General features: G+C 40.5%; 1 protein-coding gene across 1 annotated transcript in view; it reads right to left on the bottom strand.

Annotated features, from left to right (window-relative positions):
• Positions 1–5616: 5616 nt before the first annotated feature.
• Positions 5617–13369, bottom strand: part of ANO2 (anoctamin 2) — a 181565-nt gene continuing 173812 nt past the window's right edge. Inside the window, exons 25-26 of the mRNA XM_075162780.1 lie at positions 8457–8562; positions 5617–6889 (exon numbers count right to left, since the gene is read on the bottom strand). Coding sequence (XP_075018881.1) covers positions 6608–6889; positions 8457–8562 — 388 coding nt within the window. The 3' untranslated portion in view covers positions 5617–6607. The remainder of the gene's footprint in view (positions 6890–8456; positions 8563–13369) is intronic.

Raw genomic sequence — 13369 nt, 5'->3', positions numbered from 1 at the left:
TTTGTCAAGGATCATCCAATATTAGCATTAGTAGTCAATGAAAGAATAACAATTTATACTGAATGAACCAAGCCATTTTATGCAGTCAAATTTAGAAACACTGGCACTAGTGAGTCTTTTCCTCTGATCCCATTATGATAGTTGGAACTCCAGCAGAGGATGAGGCTATGGACTGGAATATGATATCAGTAAGTTCTGAAAAGCACGTGCCTACCAACAAACAGCATGCAGAAACCTTTGTTCGAACAAGAACAGCGTCATTCTCACAGCTTCATGGGCCTATTCTCCTGGTCCCCTGGTTCCACCTCCCTGGCTGGCTTCTTTCTTGCTTAAAAGGCACAACTTTCATTCTCAGAACAGTCTTTCCCAAAAATGCGTGGTTCAGCTACAGGGCTGCAATAGCCTCTCCAAGTTGATGGATCACATTGCTTCCCTGTTTATTCTCTCCCTGAACTTAGGGAAATCGAACACTATAGCGTGGGATAACAGGCATCCTGTCCCCAGAATTTGTGTCTCTTACATAACCTACATAGATCTAACTAGATTATGGATCAGTATTCTTAGATTCTTACCTGTCTTATATTATTTATAACAGTATTGTGTACCACCTCCTTTTTCATCAGAATAGCATCGATAAAATAATTATTCTTTTAATTCCTTATATATTTAAATTCAAGGATTATAGTTTTCAAAAGTGAATTGTAATTGTGTCTGCCTTAAATACATGCCACATGGAAGCACAGGGTGATAACTGTTCTTTACTAAAGCCAGCCCTAACAAGACGTCAGTATGAACGTAGACAAAATTGCTAGTCAGTTTTGAAGAGTGATCCAATGTCAGGAAAATGTAGGGTCAAATCGCAAACTGCTGACTGCCCACATTTTCCATAGCATTGGCATAGTGGGTCTCACTGAAGACCATAGCAATGGAAGGGTTTGCTGTGGATGCACATTTTTTCACTGCTATCACATTTCTCTATCTAACTTCCCTACATTAGGTTGAAAGCTGCATGCAGAGTTGCACAGAAGAAATGCTCTCTGAACAAGGGGGTTCTGAAGCCAAAAGAAAGACTTCCACTGATTCCAGTGAGGTTTGAATCTGGGGATCTTGCCTCAGGTGGCCACATTAGAGGCAGACATAACATAATCCCATGCTAGCAATCATTTTGCTCATTAAAACTGTATCTGTAGAACTAGGACATCAATGGGAATAGCTTAGAAAAGGCTGTACGTGTGAGAAGAAGAGTCGTTGTTAGTGACTTCCTTAAGAATCAGAAAATGTAAAGCTGCAGGATTGTGCTGACAAGCAGACTGAAAATACACATAAAAAGATTTCATTAAATCATTATGTATGAATAAAGCATATTATCGGGCTGTCTCAGGAGTTGTTAGGGAATCTGATTAATTTTAACAATTCCATTGGCGGTGTGAAAGAGGCAGTAAGGCAGCCTGTTAATTAATGCAATGATTAATAATTTAGTAATCAATTAATAATTGAGTGCATTTGCAGATGATGGGTAAAGGATGGGAACTGTAGGGAATATTCAGAGTTTTGGTAGTACTGAGGGATTTAGGAAGTGTTGAAACACATTTAGAAAATAACTAAAGCAGAACCTTCCTCAAAAACGTTGCACGTAGGGCATACAGAATCTATACTCGTTTTCATGCTAGAAATATACCTCAACCTCCATTGCCTGCGGGCCTTTCAGATGAACCATGTACCAATGTCCTTTACAAGATAAGAACTGGGAGTTCAGGTGTACATCCTCCTCCTCTCTCCATACATCTACGTGCAATAAAGGCACTTTCTTCTGGTATATCTGAAAATCTTGTGTTACTGGGCATGTGAAATGTCTTAACCGGTATATGGTGTGGAGGAATTTACCTGCAAGAAACTGGCAACAAACAGACTGCAAGAAACAAACAAAACTGGCTTATATTTTCTTCTCAAAAGCAAAAGAAGCAGACCAGACGGGGAATAAGAAGACCATCTGTGCCTAATTAAAGGGTGAGACTGCATAACAGCAACAGATGTTATATTATTGTAGTCAGAAGAGTTTATTGCTAACAGTGGTAAATATTGTGCATGTTGAGCTGGATATTTCCAAGCAATAATTTAACAGACATACTTCCACATAGGCTACTCTTTTCTTCCTGGACTACATTTCATTAGTTTTTAGTGTCCTGAAAGGTCAAATTGCAGAAGAGGTCTATATAGCAACATTTTCTACATACTGAGAATGCTGAGGACTGAAAAGCCAATGATGATACCCATCACAAAAAGGCATCTAGTGCTGATGATTAAAAAAATGGGCAAGTCTGCATGAAGAAAGCATCACAGAAAGGGCTAACATTTCTGCAGCTTCACCCAGTTCCTGAAAGCCCTCTTTAAAACTAGAGATAACCACCGTGAGAGGGTTGATCTAGCTGCGTGGATCAGAAGGATTCTGTAAAATAGCATGACTCAAGAGCAGGGACCCCCTTCAATCTGGGTCAATTTCTTCTCCTGAATAACTTCTTCAAGCTGTTTGAGACTACCGTGCACCAACAGTCCAAAGGAGAAGTTGTGGTACATGGAGCAGCAAACTCTTTCAGTCGTCATGAGCTTCTGCTGGCCACAGAGGCAGACACACCTTACGTTGCCTGATAATTACAAGGTTACATCCAATTATTTCTGTGTTAAGGCTTTATACAAGCCTCATTCCTCCGTTTTGTTACTTCCTATTCTCACTGTTCTGATTTGATGTGCAATTATTTACATTCCTGTTAACGTGACTCCACATGAAGCCTAGAGTGTGTACTTGGTGTTTTGTGACTATGTGTAGCACCCAGCGTGGTATTAGCTACTCACATACAAAGGGATGTGGGGGTTTGTTTGTTTGTTTTAATTGGGCTTTTTACTTGCTTCAGGGTTGGAGCAATCTGAAGGGCTATGAAATTCTGAACTAAATATGCAGGAATATCTAAGCAAACTTTTTTCTGAGCTTACTTTTTTCCGAGCTTACTTTTTTCCTTTCTTTTGCAAAGATTTCAGATCATTTTCATTGCTAAAGCAAGGAATGACAATAGCTCACAGGCTTTATTACTGCTTTGTGTTTCTGCTTGCATCCCTGTTCTCTTCTTCCCTAGAGAGAGCTTTCCACGCACGTCTCTTGAAACAGTCATTCTCTGCTTCTGAGACACAAGTTATGGTAAGGGGGCACTTTGTGGGTAGGCTTACAAGTATTATGCTGATAAAAAAGGATCAGATAAAGTCTTGCTTTGTCCAAAAGAGATAAGTTAGAAACTGGGAATGAATGAATGCCCAATCAGTGATCTACAATTACAGGAGCTGATGGGAAGCAGTGTCAGGAGAATCCAGAGGTTGCCATAGAAATGTAACAATGGGTGCAATCCCCAGGGACTGCACCTGAGTCAAGTACCAAACATGCAGGAATTCTCAGTGAATGAAACTCTCAAGTTTAAGAGAAAAATAGAAACCATATCACAGATAAAGATAATTGAGCTGTCTGTCCTGTTTGTGATATCACAGTAGATCCTATCTGGACATCAGCCGTGATTGCTGCTATGCCGCTTTCCCAGCCTTGTTTGGGTGAAATATATAAACCTCAGGAGAACTTTCAGAGCATCAGTGTACGTCTGCTGGCTTCTCTAGTTCCTTTTGCTAGGAAATCTAGAAACACATTATCATTTTTTCACCACAGCAAGCATTTCAGCTGCTTGTTATGGAAATTCTGTGTAACAACAGCCTAATGCATTCAACTTCGGGATAGCATTTTTCTGACCGTTTTTGAGTGACTCACAGTTTTTAAAAAGACAAGAGGGTATTTCTTGGGTAGAGGGAGGATGTACAAAAGTGGTTCTATTTTAAGAAGAGCCTTAACTCTGAATATCCTTCATCCAACAAGTCACTGGAAGAGAGGGTGCCATGCAACCTGTAAGCCTCTTTCTAAATCTATTTCTGCATGTAGACCCACATACCTGGAAAAATAAAGGAAGCATTATGATAGGTCTGGCAAGATTGATATTTCTACTGTTTGGAAACATAATGTTTCTCCCCATTAGAGGCATTCTGGAGTGAAGAAAACTGCGTTTCAATCAACTAGGGTTGTAAACAACAAACGTAGACAGCTCCAAACCCCCAAATCCACCACCAGAATACCCTCTAGTGTAAATGAGGGAACAGATGTCATTAATATTGACGGCCTTGATATATTAGACATTGGAATACCTGACAGGGCTTGTTGGTCTTTTGATATAGTAAAATGAAAGAATTTGCTTTTGAGGAGATACAGTGCCCTCATTTAAATGTTAATCTTAGAGGGGGGAAACCAAGGCTTATGTCTCAGCCCTGTCACAGATTTCCAGCAGGGAGCCGAATTCTTAAAAAAGATATTCATTTAAGCACCTAGCAAAATTAAAACAAAACAAAACAAGCGTAATCAACTGGGAACCTAGCAGTCACTAATTCATTCACTAATCTAAACATCTTCAGCACTCTGACTTGGGCGGTTAGGTGCTGGATTTCTGCAACCTAAAGCCCAAGCGCACAATCTAAGACAGACATCGGGCTCCCGCTGCAGTGCAGGGAAGGAGACGGGCATCCTCTGAGGTCGTTCATCTGCCCACCTCAGACAGCAGTGTCGAGAAAGGATGGTGGTGCCTTTCTCTCTCTGGTGACTGCAGAGGGAACCGACGTAAATTTTAATAGCTATGTTTTGGTCATACAAATCCCATCCTCTCAGCCTCCCCAAATGCAATAACATGGCTTTTGGGCCTGCCAATGATGTTGTTCACATGACCACAGATGACTATGAGGTATTTATACTAAAAAAAATGCTTAAATTGTATATAAGAAGGCAGCTATTTTCCTACAATTTTCCTACCTATCTCAGTCAATTAGAAACACCATATATATAGTTTATACCCCGTACATTGTGTCAGAATCTCTTCAAATAGTTTGTTTTAGATAATGTATATATAAAAAAAGGAGAAACCTTGTAATACTACACATTTTTTCACATTTAGCAACTGTATTTGTAAAATACAAGCGAATTGTTATTTATTAAAAAAAAAAACAGTTACAGAAGGGGGCAGAACTCTCTCTGAATTAATTTAAAATTCAGCAAATTATTTTTGACAAGGGAAAAAGAAGAAAACATTTGGAGAGGTCAGACTTTTGGTTCCACAAAGTTAAACATTTGCAATTTTATTCAAGTTGACGTTATCATTTCAAAACTGATCTACTATACAGAAGGTATAAATAGCCCTAAATGAAACTTTAAAAATGAAACTCCAGATTGAAGCTTTTCATTTCAGCCCACCCTGAAACAGTTCTCCCATTTTCATTTTCTTTAGTTTAAGCACTGAACGAAAAAAAACACAATTATTTTCAGATCTCTCATTAAATTACCAAAAATACTTATAGAAAAAGATCTTTCCTTCTAAGGGAACAATGAAATTCTTAGGCTTCAGAAATATATAAAATATCATTATAATGTTAAAAAGCAATCTAAAGAAACGGATTTTTTAAGAAAGTTTTATTTTCATTCATAACAGAATAAAGTTATTCATTAAATGCTTGTAGATTAAAGCTTGGTTAGTGAACATGTTTATCTTCCAATAAAATGCAGTTCTGCAAGATATTTTTCTTTACAGTAAATGCACAACAGCAGCAACTTTTGTTACTTTACGTGCAATGTACATGAAGATGCCACATAATTTACAGGGCTTGATTCCATTCTCACTCATCAGCTTCCCACTGGTGTTGGGCGCGATTCCTCTTGATACTGGCTGAATTCCCAGTCTAAGTGAGAGGAGAATCAAACATGCAGGGTTTTTTTTTTTTTTTTGTTCAGGAAAATGAATAACAATGAGCTTGCCTAGTTCTAGCAGCTTTACTTCATTCTGATGCATATGTTGTGGCCTCTCTGCTCATTAGCACATACATTCAGGCTCCTGCTAAGCAAAACACAATATATCTGTACATGAAAGTGCTCAGTGATTTTCATTCCTTCTGCTCCCACAGCTCTGTGCCCTTAACAACAGCCCTGCATGCTCTACAGAGACAGCACCAAGTGGCAGTGTACGTTAGGAAGGCACAATGACTCCTTGAGACTCCACATGTTTATAAACCATCTGCTGGCAGCTACAAGCCGTGAGACCATAAGTTGTGCGCACTTCGCTGTGGTCGGTCAGATCTGCCAAAAAATAGATACTAGGGCAAGAGTGTCCCTTCTATTCCCCATGACCCACAGGGTGTCTGCAGGAAGAGGGATGGTTGGGGCCCTACTGCTGAGACTGCACGAGCGAGGAGAATTCCTGTGTGCCTACCCAACTCACACGCATCACCACAAGGACCAGCTACAGCCGCAATATAGCCCTTATTTCGCACGGATAAAGTCTGAAAATGCTGCAGCCTGCATAGCATATAAAATGTAATGGAGACCCTTGCATATGGAGTTTCTAAGGAAGCAAAAGAAGCCTGCTTTTTGCTCCCTGTCTCTCCCTTGACTGTCTCTCCCTCCCTTGATCCAGGTTCAGAATCACGTCACACAGTAAGCAGGTATTGCAGAGGTAAGTATAGTATGTTACCCTTCCCTAAGGAGTCACACTTCTGTGTGCTGTGAGCTAAAGGAGGCAAAGCTGCCTTTCTGACTTTGGTTAAACTGACAGAAGCTGGCAGCCCGGATCCTTTTGCCTTTGGTCCCACTTTTGAGTTTCTGCTTGTCGTGTGTGATAAAGCTTTCAATCAGCTTCAGTTTTTCATGCTCTTCCTTCAGGAAGAAGTCAATAAGCACGCTCTTCTCCTTTTTGATCTGTTCACTGATGTCCTTGGGGATGTCAGGAATCATCCAGTCAACCAGAACACTGAGGAACATCACCAAGTTCTGCAAACACAGCAGCAGACATGAAGCAAGTACGAAAAATCCAAAATACTCCCACTAGAGCAAAACCAAACCTTTGCTATAGCTATGAGGCAGGTATCAGACATATTTTGCTGATGGCATGTAGTATTAAGCAATTGAGTAAGGCCTTAGTTCAAGAAACAGCTCACGTTTGTGCAAAACTCCCCCTCAGTGGAGTGGCTGAATTAAACACATGCTTCAGTTCGGTTTGAGACGGGAAAGGACTTGGATTCATCAAATGATTAATGGCCTAAGCAGCTAAAACAGCCTTATTCTTTACAGGCGTTCAAAGGTGCTCAGTTCTCAACATCAAACTCACTGAGAGTGAGTTCAGAATCCATTACTATGAGGGCAACATCAGTGAAAGCATCCTCCAACACAATCATACCCATGTGTTTCCAATGTGGCCTGAGCAGACAGCAGACAACTTTCGTGGTCATCCTGTCCTCAAATCCTTCTGTCTGCTGACAAGCAGGTTTTTTTTACACTACCGCAGCGTGCAAGCCACAACCCTGAACCTCAAGTGTCAAGGTCATTACAGGTGATACTCATAACACCGAGGCAGGAAGCAGACTGGGCAAAAAGTTTTGCTTCTTTATGAAATTTATAGATAAATTATGCTTTGGGGTTTATATTATCATGATAATGCTTTGAAAACTGCTGTGTTGTGTAATGCCTCGAAATGTGTGAGAACGTTTGCTGACAAGGCTACTAGCATGAACCCTCTGTGCCCATCTGAGACAATGGAGCTAATTAACCAGGGAATGTACTCTGGCAGAACAACAGGCAGGCTATTTGAAGCCCAGCATAACCAGTTGGTTTCAAATGTTTTGCAGCCAGTGGTGGAAAATTACTGAAGACAGAGCAAAGAAGCAGAAGAGGGCAATATAAACCAGGCAAGACTCACAGTCACAATTAGGAATATTTGGTAGTTGAGGAGAAAGGATAGGCAGATTTCAATATGAGGGGTGGGCCCAATTTGACTGTGGAGGGATCCCAGATCATGGAGGAGAGCAGAAGGTTTCTGCCATTCAGAAGGAATAATAGCCATGATAGCAAATCCCTTGCCAATGAAATCTCCACATTGGGGATAATTTACTCCATTTACTTGTAGAACGTAGCAAAAGACCTTGGAGGATTTATTACTTCTGTTTATTTCTTGCTTTGGGTAAAGAACGGCATTTCATAGGCCTACATAACATTTATGTGCTTTTTACAAGTGGTGCCCCTGAGAGTATAAAAGCTGACAGAGTCCACTTAACCGAAACGTTCAAGACCCTAGGGTATTTTGGGGGTCACTGATAGTGCCAGGGGCTTCCCTTTCATGAAGGGAGAGGAAATCTCCGCTGAGGAGGCGTGCCGCAGTGCTCCGAAGGGAGAGCTTGGGCTGCAGCCCGCTGACACCTCAGCAGGCTGGGTGCAAGCACATCAGGCTGGGTATTTGCAAACAGAAAAGCTGTATTGGACATGGGCTTCTTTGGCACATGCATTTCAATCCATTTATTACGATATTTCTGTGACTGAAATTGCAGCAACTCAACAGACTTACCTGAAATAGAATAACAAAAGCCAAACGAGCAGATAAGACTGCCCAGTACTGTTTAGAAAACTCATACTGATTTTGGGACCAAGGTGGTTCTCTGTAGTCTTTGAACCTGTCGATAGAGATAGCTCAGTTATCACACAGTTCCAGCAATCTCTTCCTGCGCCAATTGCTTTGATTAACATGATTCTTCAATCACAAAACCTAAAGAATCAAATCCTCCAGATGTTCCTACTTCAACCCCTATTATGAAATACAACTCCAGAATTAGAGCTGGACTATCTCCACTGAATTTAACAAGCTTAGTCTGGTTTTCATAGTTGTAACCAAAATCAGAACATTGTTCTAATGTTGGAAATTTCCAGATTTTCCAGGATTTACAAATGTCCCCTTTTTTTTGTTAATGTTAAATTGATCTTAGTGTACAGGGAATAAAGTGCTGAAATTAAAGCATAGAGATAGTCCAAGGCATTTTCAGACTAAAGGAGACAAGCCTGCATTCATCTCACCTAAACCTTGACTAATTTAGGGAATAATTCAGCCCACGTAAAATCTGACTCACACTTCGGTGGTTCCTGTCTTTGCATTAACGACAGGGGGAGCCATGGGAAAGGCACTTCCTAAATTAACTGTCTGGCCTTAGACAGGATAAAACAGAGCCTTAGTGGTGTAGTGTAAAGACTGATGCTTTTAGTATTATCATCAATCATTTGGAAGTAAACAACAGGCTAATAAAAGTCACAGATGCTCCTAAATTGGAAAGTTTTGCAAATAGCAGGAAACACAGAAAGCAATAAGAAATACAGACAGGAAACACAATGAGAATAATCTGGGGAAATGGAAAATAATTAAAAATAAAACAATTGAAGGATCTTTGAAAGGATAAAGTTTGAAAGAAAATGCAATGAAAATAGCCTGGAGCTTACAGGGGCCAGCAAGTTAGCACAAGTTTGAAATATGGCAGCAGGACAGTAGTATGACTTGTGGATGTATAAACAAAAGGCAGGATGGTGCTGGGGGGTATTAGCCCTTCTCTGAACAGCTCAGGTAAAGCCGCACCCGGAATGCTGCATTCAGCCATTCAGATGTGGGGATTTCAGAGGGGAAAAAAAGAAAAAAAAAAAGGAAAAGAAAAAGATAGCAACAAATTGAAGGCAATTCAGCAAAACAATCCAGGGGGCGAGGAGAATGACTCACCAGAAAAGATTAAAGAAGCGCATATGTATTGCTCCATTTTGGTAAGTAACAGCCACAGTTGGACATGATAACCATGCACAAATTGTGCCCTTAGGACTGAAAGGGATAATTTAGTGCTGTTCACAGTGTTTGACTAGGAGTAATGGGATGAAATTAAGAAAGGGAAAATCTGTTTTGAATACCACAAAACCCTCCCTGACAGTAAGATTCATTAGACTGTGGAAAAGCCTCCATCGGGGGATAATGGAGAAGGTTCACATGTAAAATCTGTCAGCTTCAGCTTGCAGGTGTGCTTACCAAAATTACCTTCAGGTTCTATCCACATGGTTTTGCATGTTAAATTATACATTTACAATCCACACACCCCCTACATCCCCTCCTCCCCCCCGCCTCCAGAAATTCAGTCTGAACTGGTGGATGTAATTCTGTGCTGCACCTTCTGGAGACAAAGGACACAAGGTACAACCCACAATGGGGAGAGGGAGGAGGGAGAGGAGGAGAAAACAACTTTAAATGGGGGGCTGTATTAATTTATGGAAGCACTACCTGGGCATTGATAGACCCTGGATTATTCGTTTTGTTCAGTGGTGAGGCAGCCCAGCTCTTCGTCCTGTCTTACATGGGATCCCTGTTTGGTCCTATGCTGTGCCTGCACTGTGAGAATCCCCCTCTAGTTCCTTTCTGTACAATGTGGACTCCCACATGTTTCTCAAATCCGTGTACGAGGGCTGCAGCGAGGGCCAGAATCAGTTGCCTTGAATTTAATCTGCTTGAACATCAAAGCCAAGGAAAACCACTGAGTTTGTTGTGGCTTTCGCCTAGCACCGTAAATCAATCCCAGTCTTGAAACGGAGCCCAGGTTCACCTGCAAGGGTCACCAACTGTGGTGGGTTTTCCATTTAATGTACTCTGAGCTTCACAAACTATGTAAGTGTGGCAGGACATCAGACCCCATGGAAATTTCTCCTGGCTCAGCTGGAAATCACACTGCTTATGATGCCTGAATCTACATCCAACAGAGCACTAGCAAATGATTTATGGGGAAAGGAGATGTTGTCAGAGCTACAGACAAGGTAGCTGGGCCTCCTCCCCACCTCCCTTTTTAATTATTCTATGGCACATGGGACTTCAAAGTGCAATAACCCAGGCCTTTTCGAACCACTATATTCTACAGGTAGTTTCTTTTTTAAAAAGTCCATCTTTTCCCTCACCTCTTCAATTCTTCATTGTTAAAAAATTTCATTGTTAAATTCAGCAGTATGCTAGGAAGAGCAAACAACTGGTGGTCCAAAGACTATTGTGTTTAAAAAATAGTTAACAACTCCAATTCCACTGAAAAAGGACAAGAATATGAAGTAGTCAATGATGTGGTTTAAGAACAGAGCACAGAAAAGTTTTGAGGGGAAAAAAGAAAAGTGCACACTGAGAGTAGAGCTATTTTGGGGAAATGAAGATGGATGGAGAGGACCAGGCAAGACTTGGACAAAACTGAACTGCAGGCACAGCTAAGAGAAATATGCAAGTATATTTAAAAAGTATATTGTGTGGGGAAAAAGAGACACTGGTAGGAAAAACCAAAATGTGTATGTAGGTGGAATTGCGAATCACTCTAAATAAGCTGATCTGTTTAATTTCCTTTTTCAGCTGGTCTTTGGACAAGAAATTGAAGAAAACATGACCGAATCACAGGGAAGTAGTGCTTCAGCAATGTAGGAGTATACAAGAATTGTTCAGGGAAAAACATTAGAATCCACCACTGATCATTGGGAGTAGATGAGATGAATCCCAGGGCATTAAGAAAATTATTTCATTCAAAGACACTTTATAAATTTGCTGAATATTGGAGCAGACTTGTGTTAAGGGAAAAGTGCCTTTAATGACTCCCTATCTGCTGCTTTCTTCTTTTCAGTGTGATCATCATGCATGCAATGGTACTCTATTATCATATCAGATTCTAAAGATTAAAAGGGCTAAAAATGTCACATAACTTAGCAAAGTTTGCTTTTAATTTGCCTTCAGCTACACAAATGTCATTTTGCTCTGAAAAGAATCATTACAACTAATGTTATGCATCAGAATGGCGTTACAGCAATGTTTATTTGGAAGCAGTGTCAAAGAGTTCACAACATTGTAGAAAATGCTGCTCAAAATATTCAAAGAATGTATCTGGGTGTTCGGTGGGAGAGTTGTTTCTGGCTTGTTATGGTTATTTTTAAGATACCTTAATCTCTGGCAATGCCCGTAAGTAGCAAAATGTAGGCTTATTGTAACCACATTTATCTCCAGAGGTCACGGAAATCTAAAATAAGAGAGGTCAGCTTGTTCCCAACATATTTGCCAGAAACAGAAAAACAGATTTTAGTTCCAGCTTAAGGGACAGTATTCGTTGCTTGTCTCTTGGGACGCAAGCTAGATACCCCATATTTTATCACAGTGATAGTTCTGTCCAAAGCTGTGATTTTGATAAGATTCAAATGAGGCAAGCAATAATGAGAAACAGTGAATGTAGATGCTGACATCTTTTCCTAATTGTTTCCTGGTAATGGAATAGAAATGCTCTCATAGTTGTTTCTCATTCAGATTAATACACGGCCAAACATTTAGTATATGCTTCTTGTTTGCAATCCATTTTTTCTTTTTTTTTTTCTTAGTGGCAGAGACTTGATATTATTAGGCGGGGACCACTTTTATACCTAGTGTGGATTGTTCCCTTCTGCCTATATTTTGGCTCTGTTGAATCCATGCTCATCTGAGGAGTGCATTTCATCACCATTGTTAATGCACACATTTCCAAATACACTGACAGTCATACACCATAAATAGAGGCCAGTGACTGAGAGCAGGTAAACAGTAGCAAAGTGAAAGTAGCAAAGACACAGTGAAGTGGGAGATGCATATGGATGGAGATGCTTGTTGAAGGAAAACACAAGCTGATTTGGGGATAGAAATTAAAAAGCGCTAGGAACTGAGAGCAGAAAAGCATTTCACAGACTTACAAGTCTATCAGAAAGTACGGAGATGCTGCATACTCTCACACATAACATTATACTAAGAAATAACTCCTAGCAACATACTGAAATGGGGAATAGCAGAGCTCACAGGGAACAACACTTTGAGAAAAGAAAGAGGACAGGCCCCGGGTTTAAGGTGCTTTACCCTGTCTGCCACAAGCAAAGCAGCAGGTAGAGCACAGCATGCAGCTTTAAGCACTGGAGAGATATTTTTTCCTTTCTGTCTGCCCTCAGCTCTCATCTGACTGCTTCCCAGGAGGCAGCAGAGATTCCTTTAACAAAGTTCCTGACACCGGGCCATGGCTGTGCTGAGTTATATGCTCTCTCTTTACCTGCTTAAAAGTTAGGAGTCTTATCCGTGCACTCATCTAGCCTCCGTTGTAGTCGAGGTAAGAAGGTAGGTACGTCCCAAAGGCAGTCCCAAGAGCAGTGCCTGAGTTAGAGGGCCAGATTTCTCTCTGTGTTTACTCTGCTTCCAGTGAAGGAACTGAGATGCATAATTTTTGTGGGTTATAGTTGGGTGACATAAATACTCTGCTTAAAATCAGTGGGATCCTAAGTATGATTAAAGTTTGCTTGCACAGGAGCAGGATATAAACATGCACAAACTACACTGAATAATGCCAACTTTAAGACTTCTTTCTTGAAAATGACTACATTACAATATTTAATATATTGTCTAAGATGAGTATTGATTTGTAGGCCTCATTG

The sequence above is a fragment of the Calonectris borealis genome, chromosome 1 (assembly GCF_964195595.1).
Source record: "Calonectris borealis chromosome 1, bCalBor7.hap1.2, whole genome shotgun sequence".
Lineage (NCBI taxonomy): Eukaryota > Metazoa > Chordata > Aves > Procellariiformes > Procellariidae > Calonectris > Calonectris borealis.
Note: the sequence above shows the minus strand (reverse complement) of the source record. Positions and strands in the feature narration are given on the sequence as shown.